Source organism: Atheta coriaria, unplaced genomic scaffold (genome assembly GCF_025399875.1).
Source record: "Atheta coriaria isolate IRGN ID8LTWV9N9 unplaced genomic scaffold, Caltech_Dcor_3.1 hic_scaffold_8_pilon, whole genome shotgun sequence".
NCBI classification, from domain to species: Eukaryota; Metazoa; Arthropoda; class Insecta; order Coleoptera; family Staphylinidae; genus Dalotia; species Dalotia coriaria.
This window is the reverse complement of record NW_027045450.1, coordinates 4,933,528-4,945,989: the sequence shown is the minus strand read 5'-3', so window position 1 is coordinate 4,945,989 and position 12,462 is coordinate 4,933,528. Positions and strand designations below refer to the sequence as shown.

The 12,462-nt window shown below is 37.9% G+C and overlaps 1 protein-coding gene across 1 annotated transcript; it reads left to right on the top strand.

Moving 5' to 3' along the window:
- Positions 1-246: 246 nt before the first annotated feature.
- LOC135797458 (cytochrome P450 307a1-like) lies at positions 247-3,914 on the top strand. The gene is made up of 2 exons (XM_065309821.1): positions 247-743; positions 2,110-3,914. Exons 1-2 carry the CDS (start codon positions 368-370, stop codon positions 3,345-3,347), a joined length of 1,614 nt encoding a protein of 537 aa, XP_065165893.1. The 5' UTR covers positions 247-367; the 3' UTR covers positions 3,348-3,914.
- The last annotated feature ends 8,548 nt before the right edge of the window (positions 3,915-12,462 follow it).

Genomic DNA, 12,462 nt, shown 5'->3' with positions numbered 1-12,462 from the left:
GCAACACTCAAAAACAACAACAACAAACGCACGGAATTACTTAAGACACAGATTAAGCCACGCTGGGGTGCGAGGGCGGAGACTAAGCATGCGTAGTGCGCCGACGCCGTGCGCTAAGTCACTCCGGCGCGTAGTGGGAGTGAATCTACGCGCGCGGATTGGTCGCCGCGCGGCGCGCTCGCAAGCGCAAGAGCTGCTTTAACAGGGTTGCTTGGCTAAGTTTCGTATCAGTACAAGTCCGGCGATCGTGCGTGACAGTGCGCGCCCGGCAACACACTCACACATAATCTACTCATACACACACGCATCCACCCACCTCACCTACTCACCCACCAACAATACTTTAATCAAATCATAAATCAACAAAATGTGCATCCTGATTGTGCTCGCGATAATCGCGGTGGTGCTCGCCACTGTCGCCTTTGGACGGCGTGCCGCCCCTGGCAACAACCCCCAGTCGATCGGAGGTGATAAGGACCTACGTCCGCCTCCTGGTCCCCGACCACTACCCCTCATTGGTAGTTTACATCTGCTGGGCACGCACGAAACGCCCTTCCAGGCGTTCACGGCGCTCAGCAAGAAGTACGGCGATGTGTTCAGCATCACTCTCGGGACCACAAAGTGTGTGGTCGTCAACAACTTCAATCTCATCAAGGAGGTGCTCATCACCAAGGGCGGAGACTTCGGGGGACGCCCTGATTTCATCAGATTTCATAAGCTCTTCGGAGGCGATCGCAATAATTGTAAGTTGACTTAACACTCACACACAGAGAGACACATGTAAACACCTTGTGCTAATTGGAGCGACTTCCGGGTTGCGATTAACATCTGCGGAGTAGTGTGCGCAACCCTGACTTAATGATAATGACATTGCCTTCGAAATGTTGTGCATAAATTTCTGGACCGGTCCCGCCCAGGAAAGGACGAAAGTCACATTTTTCATCTCCAAAGTGACTTAAGTCATATTGCGTCGATTGCGCGTATCCGCGTTTAGGACTTTTACTAGCTCTACTCCACTCATTCATGGTAATATAGCTTAGTACTACAACTAGATAGCCCTGAACTTGAACTTGAAAGTCTAGCACTGTTGGCAGCGCGTCGCGTTTACCCACAGACACGCTCCAAGGCTTTGGGCTGCTGCCTGTCGGCGCAGCAGGCCGCTCCGCATCGAAAACGAAGTTAAAACAGAAACAGAAGAGAAAAAAATCACACTGACACACACACGCACACACACATAGGTACACCAAGCCATCTACGCTTGATCTCTCTGCGTAGGCGCCCAAAATTGACGGCTATGCAAATGACTCCCAATTACGCCGCAACCAAATTTAGCAGCTCTCGCAACTGTATACTACGCCAGTGCATTTTTTTTGTTACACGCCGAGAGTCGTTGCCCGACGCCGCTGGTCATCAACATCTCAACCATTTCGATTCGGATTGCAAAATCGGATTTTTTGCACTCACACATTGCTACACACACAGATGCCGCGAATGCCACCTTGGTCTATAATGCTAGTGGCGATATTCTAATTTCGTTCGTACGTGTGTTCGCAAACTGGTTTTCAAACTCCGCGCCGCGTTCGTCTTCCTAAGTCTAAGACACTAAGACCGCGCATCCAGTCGCAGAGACTAAGCAAAAGTTGCTCGTCGTTGGTGTTGTTGTGTTGGCCGCGTTTCCCGAGGAAACTCGTCGTGATGACTTTGGTCTCATTTTCGTTAGGGTTATGCAAATGAGGCTGTCATCCCGGTCGGTGGATTTTATTCGCCGGCGAAGAGAAATCCAGAAACGTAAAAAAACACAACAACACACACGAGTGATAGAGGCCAAGGACAAATCACCGTTAGCGAAATCTCCTCGCTTACCCACACTCCCATGCTGGTTGTGTTGTATGTGTGTGTGTGTATGAGATGTGTGTCTAGAGATGCGCGACCAGGTCAAAGCCAAAAAGACACCCGTAGGCCTCGAGTAGGACTCGACCCTGACCACTTTCAGTCGTCTTCGCCCTTTTTTTGCAAGCTGAGCACTCAGCGCGCGCGCGTCTACTCTCGCTTACACTCTCGTACCGTAAAACAACTTTGTGATGATGTTGATCTCCTTTTTTCTTGCAGCGCTTGCTCTATGCGACTGGTCGGCCCTTCAAAAGACCCGCCGTAGTATCGCCCGGACGTACTGCTCGCCACGCTTCACCTCCCTGCAGTACGACCATGTCAACCTGGTCGGTTCCGATGAGGTCAAGGTGTTCCTCAACGCCCTACAACAGAAGGACACCTCGGTGCCCATCGATGTAAAACCCTTGGTCCTTGCCGCTTGCATGAACATGTTCACCCAGTACATGTGCTCAACCAGTTTTGATTATGAAGATGATCACTTCAAACACGTGGTGCGTACTTTCGACGAAATCTTCTGGGAGATCAATCAAGGGTATGCAGTTGACTTCCTCCCATGGTTACTACCAGCTTACAAGGGTCACATGAGGAAGTTGGGTGATTGGGCTTCGGATATCCGACAGTTTATCCTCACGCGTATCATTGATGAACGCCGCCTTGCTTTGGATACCACCCTACCTCCAAGGGACTTCACCGATGCTCTTCTCATTCATTTAATTGAAGACGAAGCAGACCGGAAGCAACAAGAATACGAAACAAAAAAAGCCCGCCTACAAAAATCCCCACAACCGGAAGTCAACACATCAGAAGAATCTACAACGACCACTGATGAATCCGGTGAGAACCTCAACTGGCAACACATCATCTTCGAACTAGAAGACTTCCTGGGAGGACATTCCGCCATTGGGAACCTCATCATGATCACCCTAGCTTCAGTAGTAAGCCGGAAGGACGTAGTGAGAAAGATCCAAGCTGAAATTGACTCTGTCACCGGAGGTCAAAGACTACCCACTCTCCTGGATAAAGAAAACATGCCTTATACCGAAGCCGTCATCTGGGAAGCCCTTCGAACAGCTAGCTCCCCAATCGTCCCACATGTAGCAACCACCACCACAATGATCGACGGCTACCGGGTAGACCAAGGTACTGTCCTCTTCGTCAATAATTACGAATTAAACGTTGGGGAAGCCTACTGGGACAAACCGGAAGAATTCCTCCCGGAGCGTTTCATCTCCCCAGCGGGTCACGTCGTCAAACCAGCCCACTTCATCCCCTTTAGCACCGGTAAACGCACGTGCATCGGCCAGCGCCTTGTGCAGTGCTTCAGTTTCCTGCTCGTCGCTGCTCTGTTTCAGAATTACGACATTGAGCAAACAGAGTCCATCCACCTGGTGCCCTCTTGCGTTGCGGTGCCGCCCGACGCGTTCAAATTGAGGTTAACGCCGCGATCATACGAATAAACTCTCCTCCTCCTCACACACGCTCATGCATTTTGTTTTTGTTTTTTTGAACGCGCGCGTATTATATTAATATTTTCGCTCACTGCTCACACTGCCGCAATCAATAACAAATCTTTTCGCTCATCTCGTCGCAGACATCTATCAACATCACCGACCCCCTCCACTGGAATCGCGTTTTTATCATAAACGTTATTATTATTTTTATTATTATATCATAATTATATTTAACATGGTTAGTACGAAAAGGAAGACACAGCAGATATTTTTTTATGTTTCCATTACTCCTTGTATATATATGTGTGTATCACTCTGTCACTTGTCTTTGTCTTCACTCTCTCTCTACTAGCACTGTCGTCTCATTGTGAATTATGTATGTAAAAAAGAACGTTAGCTATTTATATAAATATATATATTATGTATTTGTAAAACATTTTATGTCGTAAGGTCTCCAGATGTTATGTTCTATGTATTGAGACTGAATAAATATGTATTTTATTTTGCCATGTATTGAAAAAATATGGGGATATAAGTGAAAGTTTATATAGAAATACACTTTTTAAACAAAAATTGATAATATCCGTGTTTGTTTCTTTAAAAAAATCAAACAAAAATTATTTTTTAGGGAAAAAGACATCAGTCGAAATTTTAAATAATATTTTAGCAAATAAAATATGATTTTTTAATATTTTACTGAAAATTTAGTCAAAATTTGAAGTTTTTCTAAATTTTTTGAAGCTTTTTCAACAAAAATCTCTATTATTTGCCAAGGCAATAAAGTAATCATTAAAAAACAACCAATAACATATTTATTATTAAATTTTCTTTCATTTGACACCTTAACCAATATTCTGGGATTTTATATACCAAAGATATTAGCTTTCAAAGTTGAATATTTACTCAAAATTGTACTTTTTAAGTGATTTCTCCCAGAAAAAATTAATTTTAAAGCAAAATATAAAAAATAAATGATGTTTTTCGTACTATTCTATAAGTTTAGATAAAAATCCATTAATATTTTACTTCCAATTCCCTAAAAATTAAATTTTAAAACAAAAAAAATGCAATTTTTTCTTTAAAAAATTCACATTTGTAAGTAATTTAAACATTTATCTACAAAAAACCTTATTTTCATGTATCAGGGAAAAATTTCATAATTTTAATTTATTCCCAATTAAATTATCTTTCAAATGCTGCTTCAATCAATTTTCTCCGATTTCGAATACCCAAGATATACGAGTATAACTACTAACCTAAGTCAACTCCAACATCCGGGTTGTTATCATATGTTATACGTCTCCGAAGACACGAACATTTTTTATCTAGGTGCTTTTTTTCTCTGTTTACCTTGAACCTACCTCTACCCGAAAGATATTGACAACCGAATTGATTGTCCGCCCAGAAGTCACTTCAGTTCATAACCATTCATGCCTTAATTTAGTGCTTCTATTTTGAATATCAAAAGCGCAGACACTTTGAGCAGAACAAGTTCGATAAGCGCGCGTTCGTTCGTTTTTTTTTGTGTCCGCGCGCGTCGTTTCGTCGTTTTGTGTCGATTCTTTGTTGTATTTATTCTCGGCCGTGATTAATTTCCTATGATTTATCTCCATCGCGTGGTGTAACATCGAGGAGTTCTTATCATGCCGCGGCTTCTTTTTTTTTTTCTCTGATTGCTGACGTCTGTACGTATCGCCAAGGACGGCTTTTTTTCGCTTTCATTCAAAAATTAATTTTTAGCAAAAAAATTATAAAAAAATAAAATAAAAATCTTTTTAAGTATAAAAACTCGTAAAAATTTAAGTGTACATGAAGAAAATTTAATTGCTTATCAGAAAAACCGAAAATCTCGTAAAAAACTCTTAAGTACACTTAAATATCCCAAAATTCCGGGGCCAAAAGCAAAACATTTTTTTTATAGCAACGTCTCATTACATTTCGGCATTATGCAGCACTTATCCACCAAACTTGTTGCATTTTTTCATGCGTGCGTTGAATAATTTGCATACGTTCCCCGTCTGGAAGTCTCGAGATAAAACTCGTTACGAGGGGCACGACGCACGCACGACTGACTTTCGGGACACGGCGTTATCGCGCTCGCCGTCGAAATCGAATTCGTGTCGTTTTTTCGGAGCCACAGAGAAAAAAATCGAAACCGATCGTATACGTATGATATACGTACGTACACTTATTTTCCACCGGCCGCCCAAAGGAATTAACATACGAGTACGCGCGCGCGCGCCGATTACGTAATATGCTAATTCCACAAACGCGCCGGCGAGCTTTTGATTCGATTCGATTTCCTCTCCGGCCGAGGACGAAATTTAAGCCCACGCGCGCATCTCGTTTCAAGTTCAAGCCATAATTTATTTCTTCGGTACACGCACATGTCGCGCTGGTAATGTAAATGTGGGCGAAAAAAGTCTCCGAGTATCATATATACATACTCAATAATGATGATAGTATAAAGTAATTAATTGATATATCATCGGAAATGTGTTATCGCACGACTAAAACATGGCGTACGCAACTCGGACGCGGGGTGCGGGCACCAGAAGAAGCGCACTGTGTTCACGGTTCACTGGCTGATGATGTCCGTCAAGAGACGCAATTATAAGCCAGTAGTGTATCGCGATAACCGCGATAAATGCGATGCATTCGCGGCTTATCATGCGTGCGTGAATGTGAAGTTCAATTTTTATCGACGTAACATCCTGCGGCGTAAAAATACTTACATATTATGTCCACCCTGACATTCGGCGCGCGCGCACAATGAGCCGCATTCAGCTGATAAATGTGTTTTGTAATCATTTGTAATGGTTATTAATCAATTGCATTTTTTTCTTGAATTATTAAGTGTCTTAAATTTAAAATCTGTACGCAATGCGTAGTTGCAATAAATCATTTCTTTGTATTTTATTATAACCTTCGTTTTTTAGTAGAAAATTGATAAATTTTGAGGTTATATATTGAATAAATGTAAAAATTTTGATTTTTTGATTGTTTGTTAACAATTTATCACTTTGTGAAATAAAAATAACTTGATAATAATTTAAAATTTAATAATTACTCAGGAAATTACCGAAAAAAACCTAAAAATAGGGTTATTTTGTTCCTAAATGCTGCAAAAGAGGGCGCCACTTAAACGTTTCTTTAATTTTGTCAAAATTTGCAATTTTATGATACTTATTCATGTCTTTACTAATTTTTATGATGTTTTATTCAATAGATTTGCTTTTTTGCTTAAAATCACCCAAAAATTGCGTGAAAATCAAAGAAAAACTTAAAAAAATACGAAAAATTAATTTTGTTGAGGTTATGTTGCTTGACCGCTCCAATTTTTGATGGTACCGTAATTCTACCTCAAAATATTAATCCTGACAAGCAAAATATCCTTATTTTAACAATTTAAAAATTAATTTCTGTAAATTTAACACCATATTATCTCTATTAAATCAACACTGCGCTTGAAACGAAACCAAACAATGGTTATTTTTATCGCTCGCGTACAGATTACATATTTGCTGTAATTTTTATTCCATCCCGTTACCGGCTACGGCAATTTTGCAATTATTTGCACTCTCGCGCATTGTGTAATCACACATCAGCGCCAGCGCGCAAAAAGTAAAACATACACGCTCGCGGCCGATTGAAGGAAGTAAAATTAGGCGCCAGTCAATCACACACGTTCTAGAAATGCGCGATTTCTTCGAAATGACTTTCTAAACTTCTAGAGCCGCGATTGAGATGGACGCTCCGGGGGCGCTTCCTGTTTATTACCGCAGCCCGCTCGAGGGCGCAGAATTACACAACTCAACAACAACAAAAAATAAAATAAAACTCATATATCTGATCAAAATAAAAATCGGGTCTAATATTATAGTCGGAGTGCAATCGATCGTCATTGACAGATTAATTATATCGATGCGGTCCAATACTTTGACTTTCTGAAGACCTTAGCACAGATCTTGTGGTGTCTGTGGTCTCGCAATCCTTAGAAAATTTATTATTTACCGGAAAACCATTCGCATCATATCAAAATGATGAATTTTGTAAATTTTACCAGAAATAATTTATGTGTCATATAAATAACCGAAATCGCAAAGTTAAACGGCACATAATTGGCAGCATTTTTTGCATAAATGGCCAGCAGCTACATTTTGACCGGCAGAGGTTGCGAATTGCTTGAATTGCTAGAATCGCTAGAAGTTAATCTCTGCACGCGAAATGCACTACAACGAGTTTCTTTTCGTGTTGCTTCCTTTTGCATAACCTACTTTTTTCGCATTAATCATCGCCACGTGCGACCTGATCAACTCGCAAAAAACACAGGTTGAAACACATCAACGTAAATTTGTAGTGATGTGAATGTGTTTAATATTTGTAGTAAATTGATTTGATGGTGCAATTTACCTTCTTTTCATTAGGTGTTGTTGTAAAACCTAAAAAAACATTACAAAATTAATATTATTACAAGTAGATTGTATTCATTTATACTTTCTTTTGTTCTAGAAGATTTTCACGCAGCAGTTGAGCGGTTGAATGAGTTGCACTTTTTGAGGTTAGAAAGTGATGTTGAGCAAATTTTCAAGTTTTACGCATGAAAACAACTTGAAACTACTTGTATCATACCACGGGACATCCTCTGGATACTCACACACAACTCAATAACTTTTGTATAAACAATTAACGAGTTTATTGCAGTTAAATCAGCAAATTAAACCGGCAAACACCTTTCACACTCAACACACTTTTGACATGCTGAAACATGCGTTGCCAGCGCCCTCTCATTCAGTTGCTGAAAACTCACCGAAAGGAAAATTTGACAGAATAACTGTCTAGTCACGTCTGTACTTTACCAACTTATAATCTCTGTCAATATTTATACTTTGATTTCAAGTAATTAATAGATAACTAAACAAAGTACAAGTTGAAACAAACTCGATTGATTCTTTAAATATTTACAATAATAAAACGAATCATTTTTCGTGTTTTATCGCCCAAAAACCCTGTCTATATTAAAAATATCCATCTCATAGTAATCTTGCTCATCAATCTCTTCGTTTTGATGGTCATCTTGAAAAAAACCTCATCCAAACTGTTGCTAAGCCCAAACTAGTTTAGAGTTTCCATTAGACTCGGGTGATGCTGTACAGCATCTCGGTACACTCTTCAGCAGGCGGCTTCACACGACACTCAAAATTCAAATTGCGTGTGTGAGGAACCAGCCGGTCGGGCAGCAGGTGGTTTCGAAAAAAGCGAGCGCGTTTTTTTCATCTCTTCCTCGCCTGCCACGCCAGGGGGGAGTAAGACACACACATACACATACACATACTTAACGCGCATGCGATATTTACTTAAGTGTGTATATACATATATAGAGCATGAGATTAAACTGTGCGCACGCCGAAAAGTTGTTCGCTTCGGGGGTCAAGCGGGATTTGAATCGGCGGCGAGCGCGGATTTACATGCAAATGCAAACGCGCGCAAGTGGAATGTCTGCGCGCGTTTCAAGGGTGCAAGCGCTGACCTTGTACAATAAAATTTGTCGTCGCGCTTCGGCGGCGTCGTCCATCACATGTCAGATTATGTTATCGGAATATTAATGACAATTATTGCCTTTGCAACATTGTATTATAAACTCATCAGCTTATTCGATGTTTTACAGCGCCATCTGGGGCAAACTAAAATTAAATGTTACTTTATTCATGAATAACTTTTGTATTTTAAGAGATATTTTTATGATTCTTTCAACAATGGCTTTAAAATGTATTTTATTATGTGTAGTACGAGTTTATGTTATAAAAACCACACTCTAGGTTATGTTATTATTAAATTTTTAATAAAAACTGTCAAAAATGCATTTTTCAGGTTTTTCTTTGAGAATTTTTATGAATTTTTATAAATTTCATTAAAATCTCATCAAATATGTTGGTTTACACTAAGTTTTCCTTTAAAACTACTCAAAACACAATAATTACTAATTAAAAATGTTAATTAATGATTTCAACACCTGAAAAAATAATTAAAATTAGTTTTGTCAATAATAACCTTTAATAACAAGGCAATTATTAATTTATTCTTTATTTTTAATTAAATTTAAGCAAAAAACTAATATTTTAAGTCTAAAAACACATTTTCTAACCTTTAAACCCAAAATTCCTCATAACCTCCATTCATAACCTCAAATTTGCACTAGATTTGTCTCTTTAAAATTCCCTTCTCATTGCAACTATAATCAATATCCTCCGCCTTTGATATCCTGACTTATAATCCATTTTTCTTTTAAGTGCGAAAACTAGTACCATTTTCAAGATGATTTATCACTACCGCGGTGGCGTCAGCTGGAATAGTGTGGACAAAAGGACGTAAAAACATTAAGGACACCGCCGCCCGAGGCCCGACGGCAAGAAAGCGCGCCCGTCCTAGAAAATTAGAGCGACAAGAAGTGCGACTATCGGATGACCGACACAACCGCGGGCACAACTGTCGGTGGCGTGAACACAATCAGTGCACGATTGCAGGATCCACACAACTCACAGGACCAAAGCGGAGAGGCAGAGAATATGATCCTGTTTGTGTTTGAAAGAGGCTTTTGTCCTGAGAGGTTTTTTCTTGGGATTTTTTTATGGATACGGTGACATTATGACATTTTGACATTATGACAAGTGATAAAAACGTTTTAATTACAAAATTATTAATAAAATCTTTAATAAAAACGAAATTTGTGTTTTATGGTTGTGATTAATTAAGAAATAATATAAATTTTAAGAAATTACTTTTTGTTGTATGCAATTCATACTACCTATGATGTATAAAAAGTTGCCTATAGTCAAACATTAAAACTTTAAAAATTAAATGAAACTTTTAACTTTTACGCTTTATACTGAATGATTAATGTTTGTATCTTAGAAAAAACATTATATTAAGTCATTATTTATTCACCTACTCATAAATATTACAAAAAACATTCTGTAACACTTTGATTAATCGTTTATTTTTTATTTATTCCTTTCTATGTTAAGACATTTGAAATTTAAACTCGTAACTTGTAAATCAAATCAAGCAGAGTTACAACAGAGTTAAAAGGCATTTACACGCGCAAGTGCGCGTCCAAGTACATCCATAGTTCGGAATCTAAGTACGAGTATCTATACCATCTCAGCAATGTAAGATACGAGTATCTTAAGAGTAAGTGAACGTGTACGCGCGCTCCTGGCAATTACTTTCGATTCCCGCGTGTGTTATCTTGCTATTTGCTACATTGCATCATAGCGAATGCTCAGACATTCTCCTATAATTTTATTAAACAATAAACATTGCGTTTTTCATTTTGTTAAATTGGTGGTTTCATGTATCATGATGTTTGGGTTGATCAAGGTTAAAAAATGTAATAATAACAAAGTAGAAGAGTAAATTTTGATGATTTTGTTAGAAATAAAGGTTAATATAATATTTTAACTAATAAAATAGTAAAAAATGTATGAAATGTTTGTTTTTTAATACTTTTAAGGTGATTTTGTCTTTAAAAATTATTATTTAATAGTTTTAGCCATAAAATACTTTAGAAAATTGTTAATTTTAATGATAATTATCGTAATAAACAATATTTTAATTTTTAGCTGGTATTTATGCCCTTTAGCGCCATCTGGGTGTGAATTATATAACTAAATCTATGATTAAAACTCCATATCAACTTTCATCCCTAATTTTACACATTTTTAATTAAATTTTGGCAACAAAAAGTACCCTAAATTATTCTCCATAGTCTAAAATATCTCTATACTAAAATTTATCAAAATTGGTTAATTGGTTAATGCTTGAAAGCGAAACAAACAAACGTACATTCCTATTTATAAAGTACTAGCTTTAACCCGCCGCTTCGCTCGCGAATATCTAAAATAATGAAGTTGCTTCCGTACGCGTCTGTTAGTCACAGAAGAAGTAACAATGAAGTAGAATGGCGGGAAGTTTAAAATGGCTGAAAGTATAGTCTATGGAAGTATAGTGTACAGTCTCCATAGTGTAGTCAATTGGATTTGATGTTGACGTAGCTGTCGGTAATACAGTGTGATAATACAGTGTGATGGTACTATAGTACTTAGGTTTGAGCTTCATTGCTGGAATGCTAGATGGCGTTAAAGTGGTCAAATAGCCAAATGCAGAGGTATTATTGGCTAAACAATTTCTTTATTTTATTTAAAAAATAATTTTTTTATTAAATAAAAAGTAGCCTATAACCATTCGGGGACCACTAAAAATATGTGTACAAATTTTCATGCTGATCGGTTAAGTAGTTTTTGCGTGAAAGTGTAACAAACATCAGGACTTTCGCATTTATAATATTAGTAGGGATATAACCACAAATACATAATTTTACATAAAAATTTGTTCAAATCTCTTCAGTTTTTATTTATTCTGACATAAAACTTAACATTCTAATAGAATACAATTTATACACGTTATTATTCAAACAAAAAGAAATAAAAAGCAACAAAGAAACCTATTACTAACATCATAATATTAGCAGTAATTTAATATACATAATTTATTTCATGCATTGTGCATTCATTCACAATTCATTCAATTCATAAAATATATAAACACACAAAATACAAAATACAAAATACAAAATATTCATATTATACAACCAACATGTCACCTTTTACAATAACCTCAAAACTAGCGTTGATAATGAATTAATTCAACATTCAACATAAATAAAATAAATGTTATAAATTCCTGCACGACGTAACATCCACGCCTCGAGGCCATTAACTCCAAACAAGTTAATAACAATAACATTAACCATCAACCATCAACTATTAACCACAACTACACTCAAACCTCACAGCTAAAGCTGTAGATGTGAGTTGTTATTTCGCAATAAATGAGGACTGCGAGTGAGAACGTTTTGAGCGCAATTGTTCAATGCATGTAAGCACTTAGTTGCAGGTACTGTAAGAATAAGAAAACGAAAAAGAAAAAGGAGAGAAGATTATGTTTAACGTAGACATCGCGGTGCAAAATCGTGATAGACCATGGAGGTGGCGCAGAGGTAGACATCTTTTATTTTGCGTTTGGCACGTTTCCTTTTCAATCTTGCATCTTCAATCTTACA